The sequence below is a fragment of the Brassica rapa genome, chromosome A02 (genome assembly GCF_000309985.2).
Source record: "Brassica rapa cultivar Chiifu-401-42 chromosome A02, CAAS_Brap_v3.01, whole genome shotgun sequence".
Lineage (NCBI taxonomy): Eukaryota > Viridiplantae > Streptophyta > Magnoliopsida > Brassicales > Brassicaceae > Brassica > Brassica rapa.
The window spans coordinates 6883079-6896598 of NC_024796.2; the positions used below are offsets into that span (position 1 = coordinate 6883079).

General features: G+C 28.0%; 1 protein-coding gene and 1 long non-coding RNA gene across 3 annotated transcripts; both read right to left on the reverse strand.

Annotated features, from left to right (window-relative positions):
• Window positions 1-1459: 1459 nt before the first annotated feature.
• LOC103851918 (cytochrome b561, DM13 and DOMON domain-containing protein At5g54830) lies at window positions 1460-5637 on the reverse strand. 2 transcript variants are annotated; one of them, XM_018656849.2, is made up of 3 exons: window positions 4833-5637; window positions 4504-4579; window positions 1460-4426 (listed from the first exon to the last, which is right to left on the reverse strand). In XM_018656849.2, the coding sequence occupies exon 3, from the start codon at window positions 4390-4392 to the stop codon at window positions 1660-1662; it is 2733 nt and encodes a 910-aa protein (XP_018512365.1). In that variant the 5' UTR covers window positions 4393-4426; window positions 4504-4579; window positions 4833-5637; the 3' UTR covers window positions 1460-1659. The 2 variants fall into 2 exon arrangements, with proteins under 2 accessions (XP_018512365.1, XP_009127047.1); XM_009128799.3 differs by having other exon boundaries at window positions 4504-4556; window positions 4833-5635.
• A 5230-nt stretch (window positions 5638-10867) lies between these two features.
• LOC117132170 lies at window positions 10868-12465 on the reverse strand. The gene is made up of 2 exons (XR_004455694.1): window positions 12183-12465; window positions 10868-11407 (listed from the first exon to the last, which is right to left on the reverse strand). It is a non-coding gene; the product is annotated as an uncharacterized LOC117132170 (long non-coding RNA).
• Between the last annotated feature and the right edge of the window lie 1055 nt (window positions 12466-13520).

Sequence of the window (13520 nt, forward strand, 5' to 3'; positions counted from 1 at the left end):
ATAAAACGAGGGAGTATAACATTACAAAAAGTTACGGTCTCAACCGTTTAGATGAGGTCCACAACCATTGTCAGATTTATGCATGAGCACGTCTTTTTCCGATGCCATTCGAGGAAGAAGAAGAATGATAAATTCTAAAATTTATTCACAAATAGTATTCACTGTAGGAGGACATGGCTGTTGGTGTTCTGTTCTTGTTTGGACTTCATCGATTAGTCCTTCATAGGTTTCTCTTGTAGATCGCATATTCTTATTTTATTTTGTATTGGTTTCAACCGATGTGGTACTGGTAGTGATTAGTTTTGTTTAGGTCTTTTGTGTAATCCGCCGGCTATGTTTCCGGGATGTCTATCATCGGCAGCTTAGGTAATGATGCTGGTTTTATATATGATCTTCAGTGTTAAAAAAAAAGGAGATTTGAAATATATACCATACATTTGTTTTACACCAAAGTCCTTCTGCGGAGAAAAAGTGTCAATGAAAAACAAACCGGGGAAAAACTACCGTATTCAATATTTCAATCATATAATGTATACTCTCATAGGAAAAAAAAAGAAGATGTATTGCTGATGCATAGTTTCAATCTGTGGTTTGCGAGATCAAGAAGTTAGATCTTTCATGGGTTTTATGAAAGATCTAATATTTAGAAACCCGCAAAACCCCGCGAAAATCCACTAACCCAAAATCCGATACCGGTTGAACCACCGGTTTAACAAATAAATAACTTTTTTAGTTTTGAATTATGGTTTTAGATTATGTTTTATATTCCAAGTTTCCAATTAAGAAGTTAGGTGCTGACAAGAAAAAGTTAAATTTTCTCTTTTCAATTTTATTTTGTGATTTTTTAAATTTGATGAAGATTTTACTATGCCACCTGAAGAAAACAAATTGAACAATGATAGAGAGAACCAAAATTAGTTGATGTGATTTGGTGTTAGTTTATTTCTATTATTGACAATTTATTACCAATATTTTACTTTTGGTTTATTTTGGATTTGAAGTTTAATTTATTATTCACATTAGATATTTAAATATTTATGAATTTTATATTTTGATTTTTTTAGATGTCATAAATATTTATGAATTTTATATTTGTGATCCAGTAATTCATCCGGTTCAGTGTCCGGATCGAATTTGAAAACATTGGGACTTGAAGGAATAATACTACTGGCCTTGTGGAATTGATGTGTGAAGAGAGGCCCCCGGATAAAATGTTTGTAGAGAGGTCCAATAGCTGAAGATTGGATATGCTGAAAAGCAAAATAGGCATCTCACCTTCCAACATATCGTTGGAAATCAGTAGATTTGTGTAGTATGTCTAAGCCAAAAGATAATCCGATCAAAGTCTGAAAGTATGTCATAAACAAAACAAAAAAAATCAGCCGACGCCAAAGATGAAATCCGGTTTCAGTATAAATGTCCACTTTCTCTGAAAAAAAAGGTGAGAGAAGTGAGAGAGAGGCCTTCACAGTTGGTTTGTGTAGTATAAATCACAAATGTGCTCAAATGTATACAAATTCTAATATGCATAGATACAGACCGTTGCATTTATAAAGTATTAAACCGTAAAAGACAAAACTTCTGTTCTTCCTTTCTTTTTTTGTCCGGTAAGAGAAAAAAAAAATAAAAGGAAAATGATCTGAATAAAAAAAGTTACTATTATTTCAACGGCTCTAACTGAATCTCACTCCTCCCTCCATTTCTACCTTCTTCATCATCTTTATCTCTGAAACCTCCTCTTGAATCTATTAGATCAGTCGAATCATCTTCTTCAACATTCCCCAAGACCCAGTTCCCTCTGCTCAGGTTCCTCGCTCTTCTTCTTCCTCGTTCCCTGTACTCCAAGTACACAACAGTCACCACTCCGAGGAACACCCATAACCCGAGTGCCCAGTTAAGCCCGTCTACGTTCTCTGCTCCGTTCCGTTCTCCCAAATGCTTCATCCCCGTGAATAGCGCAACAACTCCTATTACAACAGCTGATTGACCAACGATCGAGTGAGAATACTCCCAGATTAGTCGCTTCGAAGACATTAGCTCCCCTTGAGCAGGCTTCGCCGGCCTTAGCCAAGCGTTCACGGGCTGAGCGCAAGCCAAAACTATGGCTGTGAAACCGAACTTGACGTGGGACGAACTGAAGCTGAAACCGTTGAGTTCAGCTACTGCGAAGAGGAGACCGAGGAAGACAATGGCTAGTCCTGAACACTGAAGATACATGTGAATCTTGAACCAGCCATCGCCCTTGATGTGTTTCAGGTATCTAGCAGATAATATCCCACCAGGAAGCAAGATTCCCCAAGCGAGGAACATCATGAATCCATGAACGCCCAAGACCGGTCTGAGATCTTGCTCCGCTTCCGCTGATCCACGCGTCAGCATGACACGGACAGGTCTCTGACTTGTAACCGAGTGCATGTTTCTCTCTGTTAACTGACCATCTGTCCATTTAGCACCCATTGCCCATATCACTTTAAGAGGAGTTGTGGGATCGATCATGTTCTTACACTCGGGTCTATCTCGATGACTGCAGGAAGGCTTCAAGGGACGGGTGAACTCAAGAGTGATGATCCCTTCTTCGGACTTGCATCTCACATATGTCATGTTCTCGACTGTAGGGTGAATAGAGGAAGCTGATTCTCCATCAATCCAGTACGTGTTTACGTGCCCTGTTCCGTTTCTATCGAACCAGCCAACGTAAGCATAACTATTTGTCATCTCGCTGCCGAAACCAATTGCGAGATAGCCGCTTTTCTTCTCCCCACGAGCTGCAATCGATATTGAATCACCTACTATTGTCCAAAAGAACTTTACTTGCTGATCATCTAGATTAACACTGTTGTTGTACATATCCGAGAGTCCACCGTCCACAACCTGAACCTTCCAACCCATTTTCTCTTGAAATATCGAGTGATAATAGAGCTGGTCAGGTGTGTTTCTATTAGGAGCCCAAACGAGCTCTAACGGACTCGACAATACTCCATGAGTTTCTTGCCCACCCGCATAGATCGTCTCTGTTCTGTTCCTTAGAGAAGCATTCCCACCGAGAAAGTCTGAAGTTATGTAGAACGAGACGTCGTGTCCTGCTTCTATTGAAAACTTCACAGGAACACCTCTTTCCACTCTCAGCACCGGTGCTTCTTTCTTGTTGATGTACAGAACCTTCGCAGGGTTTGGAGGGTTCGGATAATGAACAGATGGTCCAGCCGTGACAACAAGAGGTGCGTTGGCATCAGCAATGATCACACCTTGATCATACTTGTTGTCTGCGTCCAATGGTCCCAAACACTCATCCACATGATCAGAGAGACTAAGCGAAAAATGCCCGTAGTTTTCCGATTCCACACCGCCGTGATTCTCAGGTAGATAGTAAGGATTGATAACATCTGGTGGTTTTATCACCCCAAGCGCCCAAATAACCGTGAGATTCTCAGTTGCATTCACAGGAAAATCAAACTTATTATCACTATCATTCAACGGCCTCCTATACCTAACAAACGAAACTCCATCTATCCTATGCCCGTAAACAAGTTTCGTGTTATTCACCGAAGAGCCAACTGCATCTGATCCTTCATACACAGTGTCAGGACAAACCCCAGCAGCAAAACCATCCCTGACAGAGCATACACTCGTCTTCGTAATGTAGAAATCATCAGCAAAAGGGAAGCCATCCTCCCTGATCCCAGTAATCACAACGTCAGCATTCAACATAAGGTTTGAGGTAGTGTTCGGCTTAGCCCAACCAAACGCCATGTAGTTCAGTAAACCAGTTGTAGCCTCTAGACCAATATCTACATAACCTTCATCTACATTCAAGCTCCACCTGAGCCTATACTTATCAGAAAGCTTCTTGCAATTATCAAACATGGTAGGAGCCTTTAAGGGCTCACTGTTATTCGATTTCCCGGGAGTAGCAGCGTCTTTACTCTCTGAAGGAGGTGATTCAGATTTTGAAGAAGACGAATCTTGCTCTGTAGCATTGGAGAGCAGAACATGCCCAAAATCAGAAGCAGTAGGTAAATCCCAAACCGAAACCACTCCTATACTATCCCACGTAACATTATCCAACAAACGGACGACGAAAGATTGGTTATTGAACGTTTGATTAAGCTTATGATCAGAGATCACGAAGCCACTATCAGTCATGTTCTCGAAATCAGAGGTCATTGCACCCCACCAATGAACATCAGAACCAGAGAGCATATCGAAACGTGAAACACGAAACGAACAATCATCAAGAACGGTGAAAACCCCACGGAGCTGGTGCTGCAACATCCTGAACTCGGACTCGTACCCGACCAAAGAGCTAGACTTTGAGCATTTTTGCCCGTTTACGAAGAAGAGGAAGAAACCCAACACGAGAGACCCTAGAAAAACGGGTCTTTGAACGAACATGGTTGGGGGAAACTAAACTCAACCAAACCCAAATCTGCAAATACACAGAGTATATATAATCAGTAAGACACGCAGAAACACAAAGACTGAAACTTGGAAACAGAAACTTACAGCTCCCAACACGTCAGGCTTACATCAACCGATGCCAAATAATTACTCAGCTCCTGTAAGTGAGACAGTGTAGAATCTATTAAACAAAAAACAATCCAGAACATAGAATCTATATTAGATGAATTAACAGGATTATATAATAAGATCCTAGGCCAGATCTAGTGGGTGGGATTCAATCTCGAGATTAAACTTGACACAAATCAAGAGACCCAAATCGAAACAAAGAGATTCAAATTCAATCAATTCGCGATCTGACATATCAAACCCAGTCAGATCACACTCGCGATCGATACTCTAGACCACGATCAAACGAATATGTGGAGATTTACCTCAAGATTAGCGATGGAGATCTTCGAGGAGAGATTCGTGAGCTCGATTTCAATGTGAGAGAGATGTTTAGTTTTCCCGCATCAGATTCCTTCTCGCAAATATGCTTTTTTGGCTTTGTAGACGAGCAAAAAAGCAAATGAGTTTGCGATTAATGTTGGTTAAAATATCACTATAGGTTTCTGCGATTTTAATTCTTGAGTTGAGCCATTTCTCCTACTTTAATTTTTAGTTACGTACATATATATCAATGGTTCTTTTTTTTGGGTTTTTTTTTTAAAGAATGTACATATACAACAAGGTTCGTGATTATTATAAAGTGACTCTGATATAGAATGAAATATTTGGAGTGAAAAAATGACATTCATCTATATTTCACTCTATAATAAAGTTATTCTATTATAGAATAACAACATTAAAGCAAAAATTACGCTATAATAAAATTATTCTATTTTTGTGTAAATTATAGAAGAAAAAATAGAATCTCTTTGAAAATAGTCTTAATCTAACTCAATCTTTACATAAAGGTTATTTTCTTGATAACTAATTTATTTTGACTGACATTGATTTACTCATTTTCAATATATTTGTTCCCATCTAGATAGCATGTAAACTCCATCCAGTGCCTTGCGAAGGCTATGAGAGGACTCAGGCACAAATAATTTACTTTGTATCAACAGGCTGCCAAAGACCAAGTTATGGATCGAACTCAAGGTGCATACTATCCCCTATATATTAAAAGAGAAACATTACAACATATTTTTGTAGCCACATGTCATCAGCACAATCATTCTTAGAATCCTTAGAAAAAATATGTTAGTCCATATAAATATATAATAAGCTTTTTATTAAACTAACCATAAATTAATCATAAATGTTCTTCATTGTTTCCTTAAACAAAAATCACGGAATTACCTAATGTGCCAAAAGTATATATGACAATTAATAATTTTGAATAATAAAGATTTGATGAAAATTAGTATATTCTCTATCATTTTTTAAAAATTTTAACTTATTAAAATAAATTAAAAACCCACATTAACTATATAATAAAAATTTAGTTTTTTGTATATGTTATATTTTAAATTTTTAAAAACGAATATAAATAAATAAAGTTGTTAAAAATCTCATATTAAATTTTTTATGATCCCTGGTTTAAAATTTATGTTATAACAAGATACAAATTATTTCAAAATTACATAAGTAGGAAGTCTCATTTAATAAATATTATATATATGTATATTAATATTTTTTAAAATAAATTATATACCATATAAAACACATAAGTATTTTAATTTCGAATTTGCTTTGAATATTTTTGGTAAAAATTTTGAACAATTATTGACAATTTAGATTTTAAACTTTGCATTATTAAATATCCCACAATTTTTTAATTGTTATCATTGATTTAAAATTTTTGTTATAAAGAAATACAAACGATCAAAAATAATATGAGTATAATTAACAGATGTCAATATTAAAAATGTATTATATATCTATGCTAATATCATTTAAACTTAATTTTATAACATATAAAATAGAAAAAAGTGTTTGTATGGATTAATAAAATTTATTTAAGTATTTATACCAATTTAATTATATACGTAATAGTTACTAAATTTTTAATTATTCGATATATATTTATTATTTCATAATTTGTAAAAAATATATAATACTTAAAAATAATTTATATATAATATTCGTTCTGCGCAAGGCGCGGATCTTAACCTAGTTAATAAGTATTTCATATTGGATTTTAATGTGACACGGCTAGAGTCAGATTGACTAAGACGAATAGACAATCTAATCTATTAATTTATATTTCTATTTTAATATGACATATTCGATTATTTACATTAATAATAAACTAATTATAAATTTGAATTATATATTTTTAATTATAACAAAATATGTTGATAAAAATCTAATAAAATCTTACTTAAAATTAAATATTTTTATAAAATAAAACATTAGTTAATTTTGTAATTATTAGTATAATATCATTATAAATCAATGTTAATTAAAATTTTATTCTAAAAAAATAAAATAAAATTATATACTATTTTTTATAAATTTTATAGTTATATTCTGTATTATATAAAAAAGAAGTGATTTATGAATTACATATGACAAAATTATATTAAATAGGTAAACTAACAAATTTTATTTTTTTAAATGGTTTCATTTAAATAAAATATCACTCATCATTAAAATGGGTTAAAATTCATAAACTATTTCTTTTTATATAAAAATAAATTTAGTAACATACGTTAAACTTTTATATCTACAACTATATGTTATCTTTTTATTTATTTTAAAATTCTCAACAATATGTTGTGTAAAAATGTTTATACATAAACATAATGGTATATAATAACTTTTAGCTCATATACTATTTTTTTAAAATGTTATTAGAAAATTATGAAATTTTAGTAATTCATTTAAAATATAATTACAAATAATATTTTAGTAATTCATTTAAAATATTATTACAAATAAAATTTTAATTATTATTTTTAATTATAACAAAATCTGTTGATAAAAATTTATAAAACATTACCAAAAGTCAAATTGTTTTAAATAAAATAATGTATTAATGTAATAATAAAAAAATTCCAAATTCATGTAATCTTCCAAACTCAAAAATAGTTGTGTAGTTTTCCAAAATTTTCTTGAAAAATTACAATTTCAAATTTTATAAAAGATAAAATCATAGATAATAAATAATAAATTTTTGAAATGCACCACGAAAAAAAACTATATATGTTGTAAAAATTAAAGTAATCTTATGTTTTGAAACTTAATTAAAAACATTAATATCATAACATCCATAAAATATCCTATTTCAATAAAATTTACTAAAATAAATTGATAGATGCTACTATGTATAATTATTTTATTATAATAATATATATATATTATTTAAATAAAACAATGTTTTTACTTATAGAGCCTGTAAAATACTAATGATATATGTTAAAGTATTTTTTTTAAACACAACATATAAATATAAATGATCTTAAACATATTTTTTTTTAATATGATTAAATAAAATTTTAACAATGTATTATATGCAAAATGTATAAATTAAAGAAAAAATGTATTTTGGAGGAGGTTTTCTATTTGATTATTTCATATTACTATTTTATTTTACATATCTCAAAAATATATTCGTAAGTAATAAAAAATAATAAAAAATAAAGTGTATTAAACAAACCACTATATATTAATAATGTCGAAAAAGAAATATAAAAAAGAATATTATAGAATTACGCAATAGATAACATTAAACTGAAAATTATAGATTTAAAAGATTTGTAATAAAATCAATTACATTTATAAAATGAAAAAATATCCTGAAACAAATATCCGCACAGACGTGCGGGTCAAAAGCTAGTAAATTTTTAAAAGTGAGACATCTGCATAGATCATCATAATCTGTTTATGTTAGGTATCTAACATGAGTACACATATATTAAAATTAGGTTTAACGGATAAAACATGCTATTTTTGGAAACTTTTCATTTTATAGAAAAATGTTGTAGGTTTGAGTTTATGGTTTTGAAATTAGGATAACAAGAATATTTGTTGATATATGATTATTCTTTCAGTTTTTTTCATCGATATGTTGTATTTTTAAATAATTTTCTTAAAAACTGCTATTTTTAGAAAATTTTCATTTTACAGAGAATATTGTAGATTTGGTTTTGTTATTTAGAAATTAGGATTACAAGAATATTTGTGGATAGATAAGTATTCTCTCAGAATTTTGTATCAATAGGTTGTATTTTTAAATAATTTTATTAAAAGCTGCTATTTTTGGAAAGTTTTCATTTTTTTTAGAGAAATATTGTTGATTTGAGTATATGGTTGAAAAATTAGAGTAACAAGAATATATGTTGATATATGAGTATTCTGTCAGAGTTTTCCTTAAATATGTTGTATTTTAAAATAATCTTCTTAAAAACTGCTATTTATAGAAATTTTTCATTTTTCAAGGGAAATAATTTAGAATTGGGTTTGTGGTATAAAAATTAAGATAACAAGAATACTTTTGGATTAGTTGAGTATTCTTTCAGATTTTTTCATCAATAGGTTGTATTTTTAAATAAATTTCTTAAGAACTGCTATTAGGAAAGTTTTCATTTTTTTAGAGAAATATTTTAGATTTGAGTTTGTGGTTTAGAATTTAAGATAAAAATATTATTTGTGAATAGTTGAGTATTCTTTCAGATTTTTTCATCAATATGTTGTATTTTTAAATAATTTTCTTAAAAACTGCTATTTTTAGAAAGTTTTCATTTTATAGAGAAATATTGTAGATTTGGGTTTATGATTTAGAAATTAGGATTACAAGAATATTTGTGGATAGATAAGTATTCTTTCATAATTTTTTATCAATATGTTATATTTTTATATAATATTTTTTAAAACTGCTATTTTTGGAAAGTTTTCATTTTTTTAGAGAAATATTGTAGATTTGAGTTTGTGGTTTAGAAGTTAAGATCAAAAGATTATTTGTGGATAGTTGAGCATTCTTTCAGATTTTTTCATCAATATGTTGTATTTTTAAATAATTTTCCTAAAAACTGCTATTTTTATAAAGTTTTCATTTTATATAGAAATATTATAGATTTGGGTTTGTGATTTAGAAATTGGGACTACAACAATATTTGTGGACAGATAAGTGTTCTTTCAGAATTTTGCATCAATATGTTGTATTCTTATATAATTTTTTAAAAACAGCTATTTTTGGTAACTTTTCATTTTATAGAGAAATATTGAAGATTTGAGTTTATGGTTGAAAAATTAGAGTAACAAGAATATATGTTGATATATGAGTATTCTTTCAGAGTTTTCCTTAAATAGGTTGTATTTTTAAATAATCTTCTTAAAAGCTGCTATTTTTGGAAATTTTTCATTTTTTAGAGAAATATTTTAGAATTGGGTTTGTGGTATAAAAATTAAGATAACAAGAATACTTTTGGATTAGTTGAGTATTCTTTCAGAGTTTTTCATCAATAGGTTGTATTTTTAAATAAATTTCTTAAAAACTGCTATTTTAGGAAAGTTTTCATTTTTTTTAGAGAAATATTGTAGATTTGAGTTTGTGGTTTAGAAGTTGAGATCAAAAGATTATTTGTGGATAGTTGAGTATTCTTTCAGATTTATTCATCAATATGTTGTATTCTTAAATAATTTTCTTAAAAACTGCTATTTTTATAAAGTTTTCATTTTATATAGAAATATTATATATTTGGGTTTGTGATTTAGAAATTAGGACTACAAGAATATTTTTGGATTGTTGAGTATTCTTTCAGAGTTTTTTATCAATAGGTTGTATTTTTAAATAATTTTCTTAAAAACTGCTATTTTTGGAAAGTGTTCATTTTTTAGAGAAATATTGTAGATTTGAATTTGTGGTTTACAATTTAAGATAAAAAGATTATTTGTGGATAGTTGAGAATTCATTCAGATTTTTTCATCAATATGTTGTATTTTTAAATAATCTTCTTAAAAGCTGCTATTTTAGGAATTTTTTCATTTTTTAAGGAAATATTTTAGATTTGGGTTTGTGATTTAGAAATTAGGATTACACGAATATTTGTGGATAGTTGAGTATTATTTCAGAGTTTTACATCAATAGGTTGTATTTTTAAATAATTTTCTTAAAAACTGCTATTTTCGGAAAGTTTTCATTTTTTTAGAGAAATATTGTAGATTTGAGTTTGTGGTTTAGAAGTTAAGATCAAAAGATTATTTGTGGATAGTTGAGTATTCTTTCAGATTTTTCATCAATATGTTGTATTTTTAAATAATTTTCTTAAAAACTGCTATTTTTAGAAAGTTTTCATTTTATATAGAAATATTATAGATTTGGGTTTGTGATTTAGAAATTATGACTACAAGAATATTTGTGGACAGATAAGTGTTCTTTCAGAATTTTGCATCAATATGTTGTATTTTAAAATAATTTTCTTAAAAATTGCTATTTTTGGAAAGTGTTCATTTTTTAAAGAAATATTGTAGATTTGAGTTTGTGGTTTAAAATTTAAGATCAAAAGATTATTTGTGGATAGTTGAGTATTCTTTCAGATTTTTTCATCAATATCTTGTATTTTTAAATAATTTTCTTACCAACTGCTATTTTTAGAAAGTTTTCATCTTATATAGAAATATAATAGATTTGGGTTTGTGATTTAGAAATTAGGACTACAAGAATATTTGTGGAGAGATAAGTGTTCTTTCAGAATTTTGCATCAATATGTTGTATTTTAAAATATTTTTCTTAAAAACTGCTATTTTTGGAAAGTGTTCATTTTTTAGAGAAATATTGTAGATTTGAGTTTGTGGTTTAGAAGTTAAGATCAAAAGATTATTTGTGGATAGTTGAGTATTCTTTCAGATTTTTTCATCAATATCTTGTATTTTTAAATAATTTTCTTAAAAACTGCTATTTTTAGAAAGTTTTAATTTTATATATAAATATTATAGATTTGGGTTTGTGATTTAGAAATTAGTACTACAAGAATATTTGTGGACAGATAAGTGTTTTTTCAGATTTTTTCATCAAAATCTTGTATTTTTAAATAATTTTCTTAAAAACTGCTATTTTTAGAAAGTGTTCATTTTATAGAGAAATATTATAGATTTGAGTTTGTGGTTTAGAAGTTAAGATCAAAAGATTATTTGTGGACAGATAAGTGTTCTTTCAGAATTTTGCATCAATAAGTTGTATTTTTATATAATATTTTTAAAAAATGCTATTTTTGGAAACTTTTCATTTTTTTAGAGAAATATTGTAGATTTGAGTTTGTGGTTTACAAGTTAAGATCAAAAGATTATTTGTGGATAGTTGAGTATTCTTTCAGATTTTTCGTCAATATGTTGTATTTTTAAATAATTTTCTTAAAAACTGCTATTTTTAGAAAGTTTTCATTTTATAGAGAAATATTATAGATTTGGGTTTGTGATTTAGAAATTAGGATTACATGAATATTTGTGGATAGATAAGTATTCTTTCAGAATTTTTTATCAATATGTTGTATTTTTATATAATTTTTTTAAAAACTGCTATTTTTAGAAAGTTTTCATTTTTTCAGAGAAATATTGTAGATTTGAATTTGTGGTTTAGAAATTAAGATCAAAAGATAATTTGTGGATAGTTGAGTATTCTTCCAGATTTTTTCATCAATATGTTATATTTTTAAATAATTTCTTAAAAACTACTATTTTTAGAAAGTTTTCATTTTATAGAGAAATATTGTAGATTTGGGTTTGTTATTTAGAAATTAGAATTAGAAGAATATTTGTGGACAGATAAGTGTTCTTTCAGATTTATTCATCAATACCTTGTATTTTTAAATAATTTTCTTAAAAACTGCTATTTTTGGAAAGTTTTCATTTTTTAGAGAAATATTGTAGATTTGAGTTTGTGGTTTAGAATTTAAGATCAAAAGATTATTTGTAGATAGTTGAGTATTCTTTCAGATTTTTTCATCTATATCTTGTATTTTAAAATAATTTTCTTAAAAAGTGCTGTTTTTAGAAAGTTTTCATTTTATATATAAATATTATAGATTTGAGTTTGTGATTTAGAAATTAGGACTACAAGAATATTTGTGGACAGATAAGTGTTCTTTCAGAATTTTGCATCAATATGTTGTATTTTTATATAATTTTTTTAAAAACTGCTATTTTTAGAAAGTTTTCATTTTATAGAGAAATATTGTAGATTTGAGTTTGTTATTTAGAAATTAAAATTACAAGAATATTTTTGGATTGTTGAGTATTCTTTCAGAGTTTTTCATCAATAGGTTGTATTTTTAAATAATTTTCTTAAAAACTGCTATTTTTGGAAAGTGTTCATTTTTTAGAGAAATATTGTAGATTTGAGTTTGTGGTTTAGAAGTTAAGATCAAAAGATTATTTGTGGATAGTTGAGTATTCTTTCAGATTTTTTATCCATATGTTGTATTTTTAAATAATTTTCTTAAAAACTGCTATTTTTAGAAAGTTTTCATTTTATAGAGAAATATTATAGATTTGGGTTTGTGATTTAGAAATTAGGATTACATGAATATTTATGGATAGATAAGTATTCTTTCAGAATTTTTTTATCAATATGTTGTATTTTTATATAATTTTTTTTAAAACTGCTATTTTTAGAAAGTTTTCATTTTTTCAGAGAAATATTGTAGATTTGAGTTTGTGGTTTAGAAATTAAGATCAAAAGATTATTTGTGGATAGAGTATTCTTTCAGATTTTTTCATCAATATGTTGTATTTTTAAATAATTTTCTTAAAAACTGCTATTTTTAGAAAGTTTTCATTTTATAGAGAAATATTGTAGATTTGGGTTTGTTATTTAGAAATTAGAATTAGAAGAATATTTTTGGATTGTTGAGTATTCTTTCAGAGTTTTTCATCAATAGGTTGTATTTTTAAATAATTTTCTTAAAAACTGCTATTTCTGGAAAGTTTTCATTTTTTAGAGAAATATTGTAGATTTGAGTTTGTGGTTTAGAAGTTAAGATCAAAAGATTATTTGTGATAGTTGAGTATTCTTTCAGATTTTTTCATCAATATCTTGTATTTTTAAATAATTTTCTTAAAAATTGCTATTTTTAGAAAGTTTTCATTTTATATATAAATATTATAGATTTGGGTTTGTGATTTAGAAATTAAGA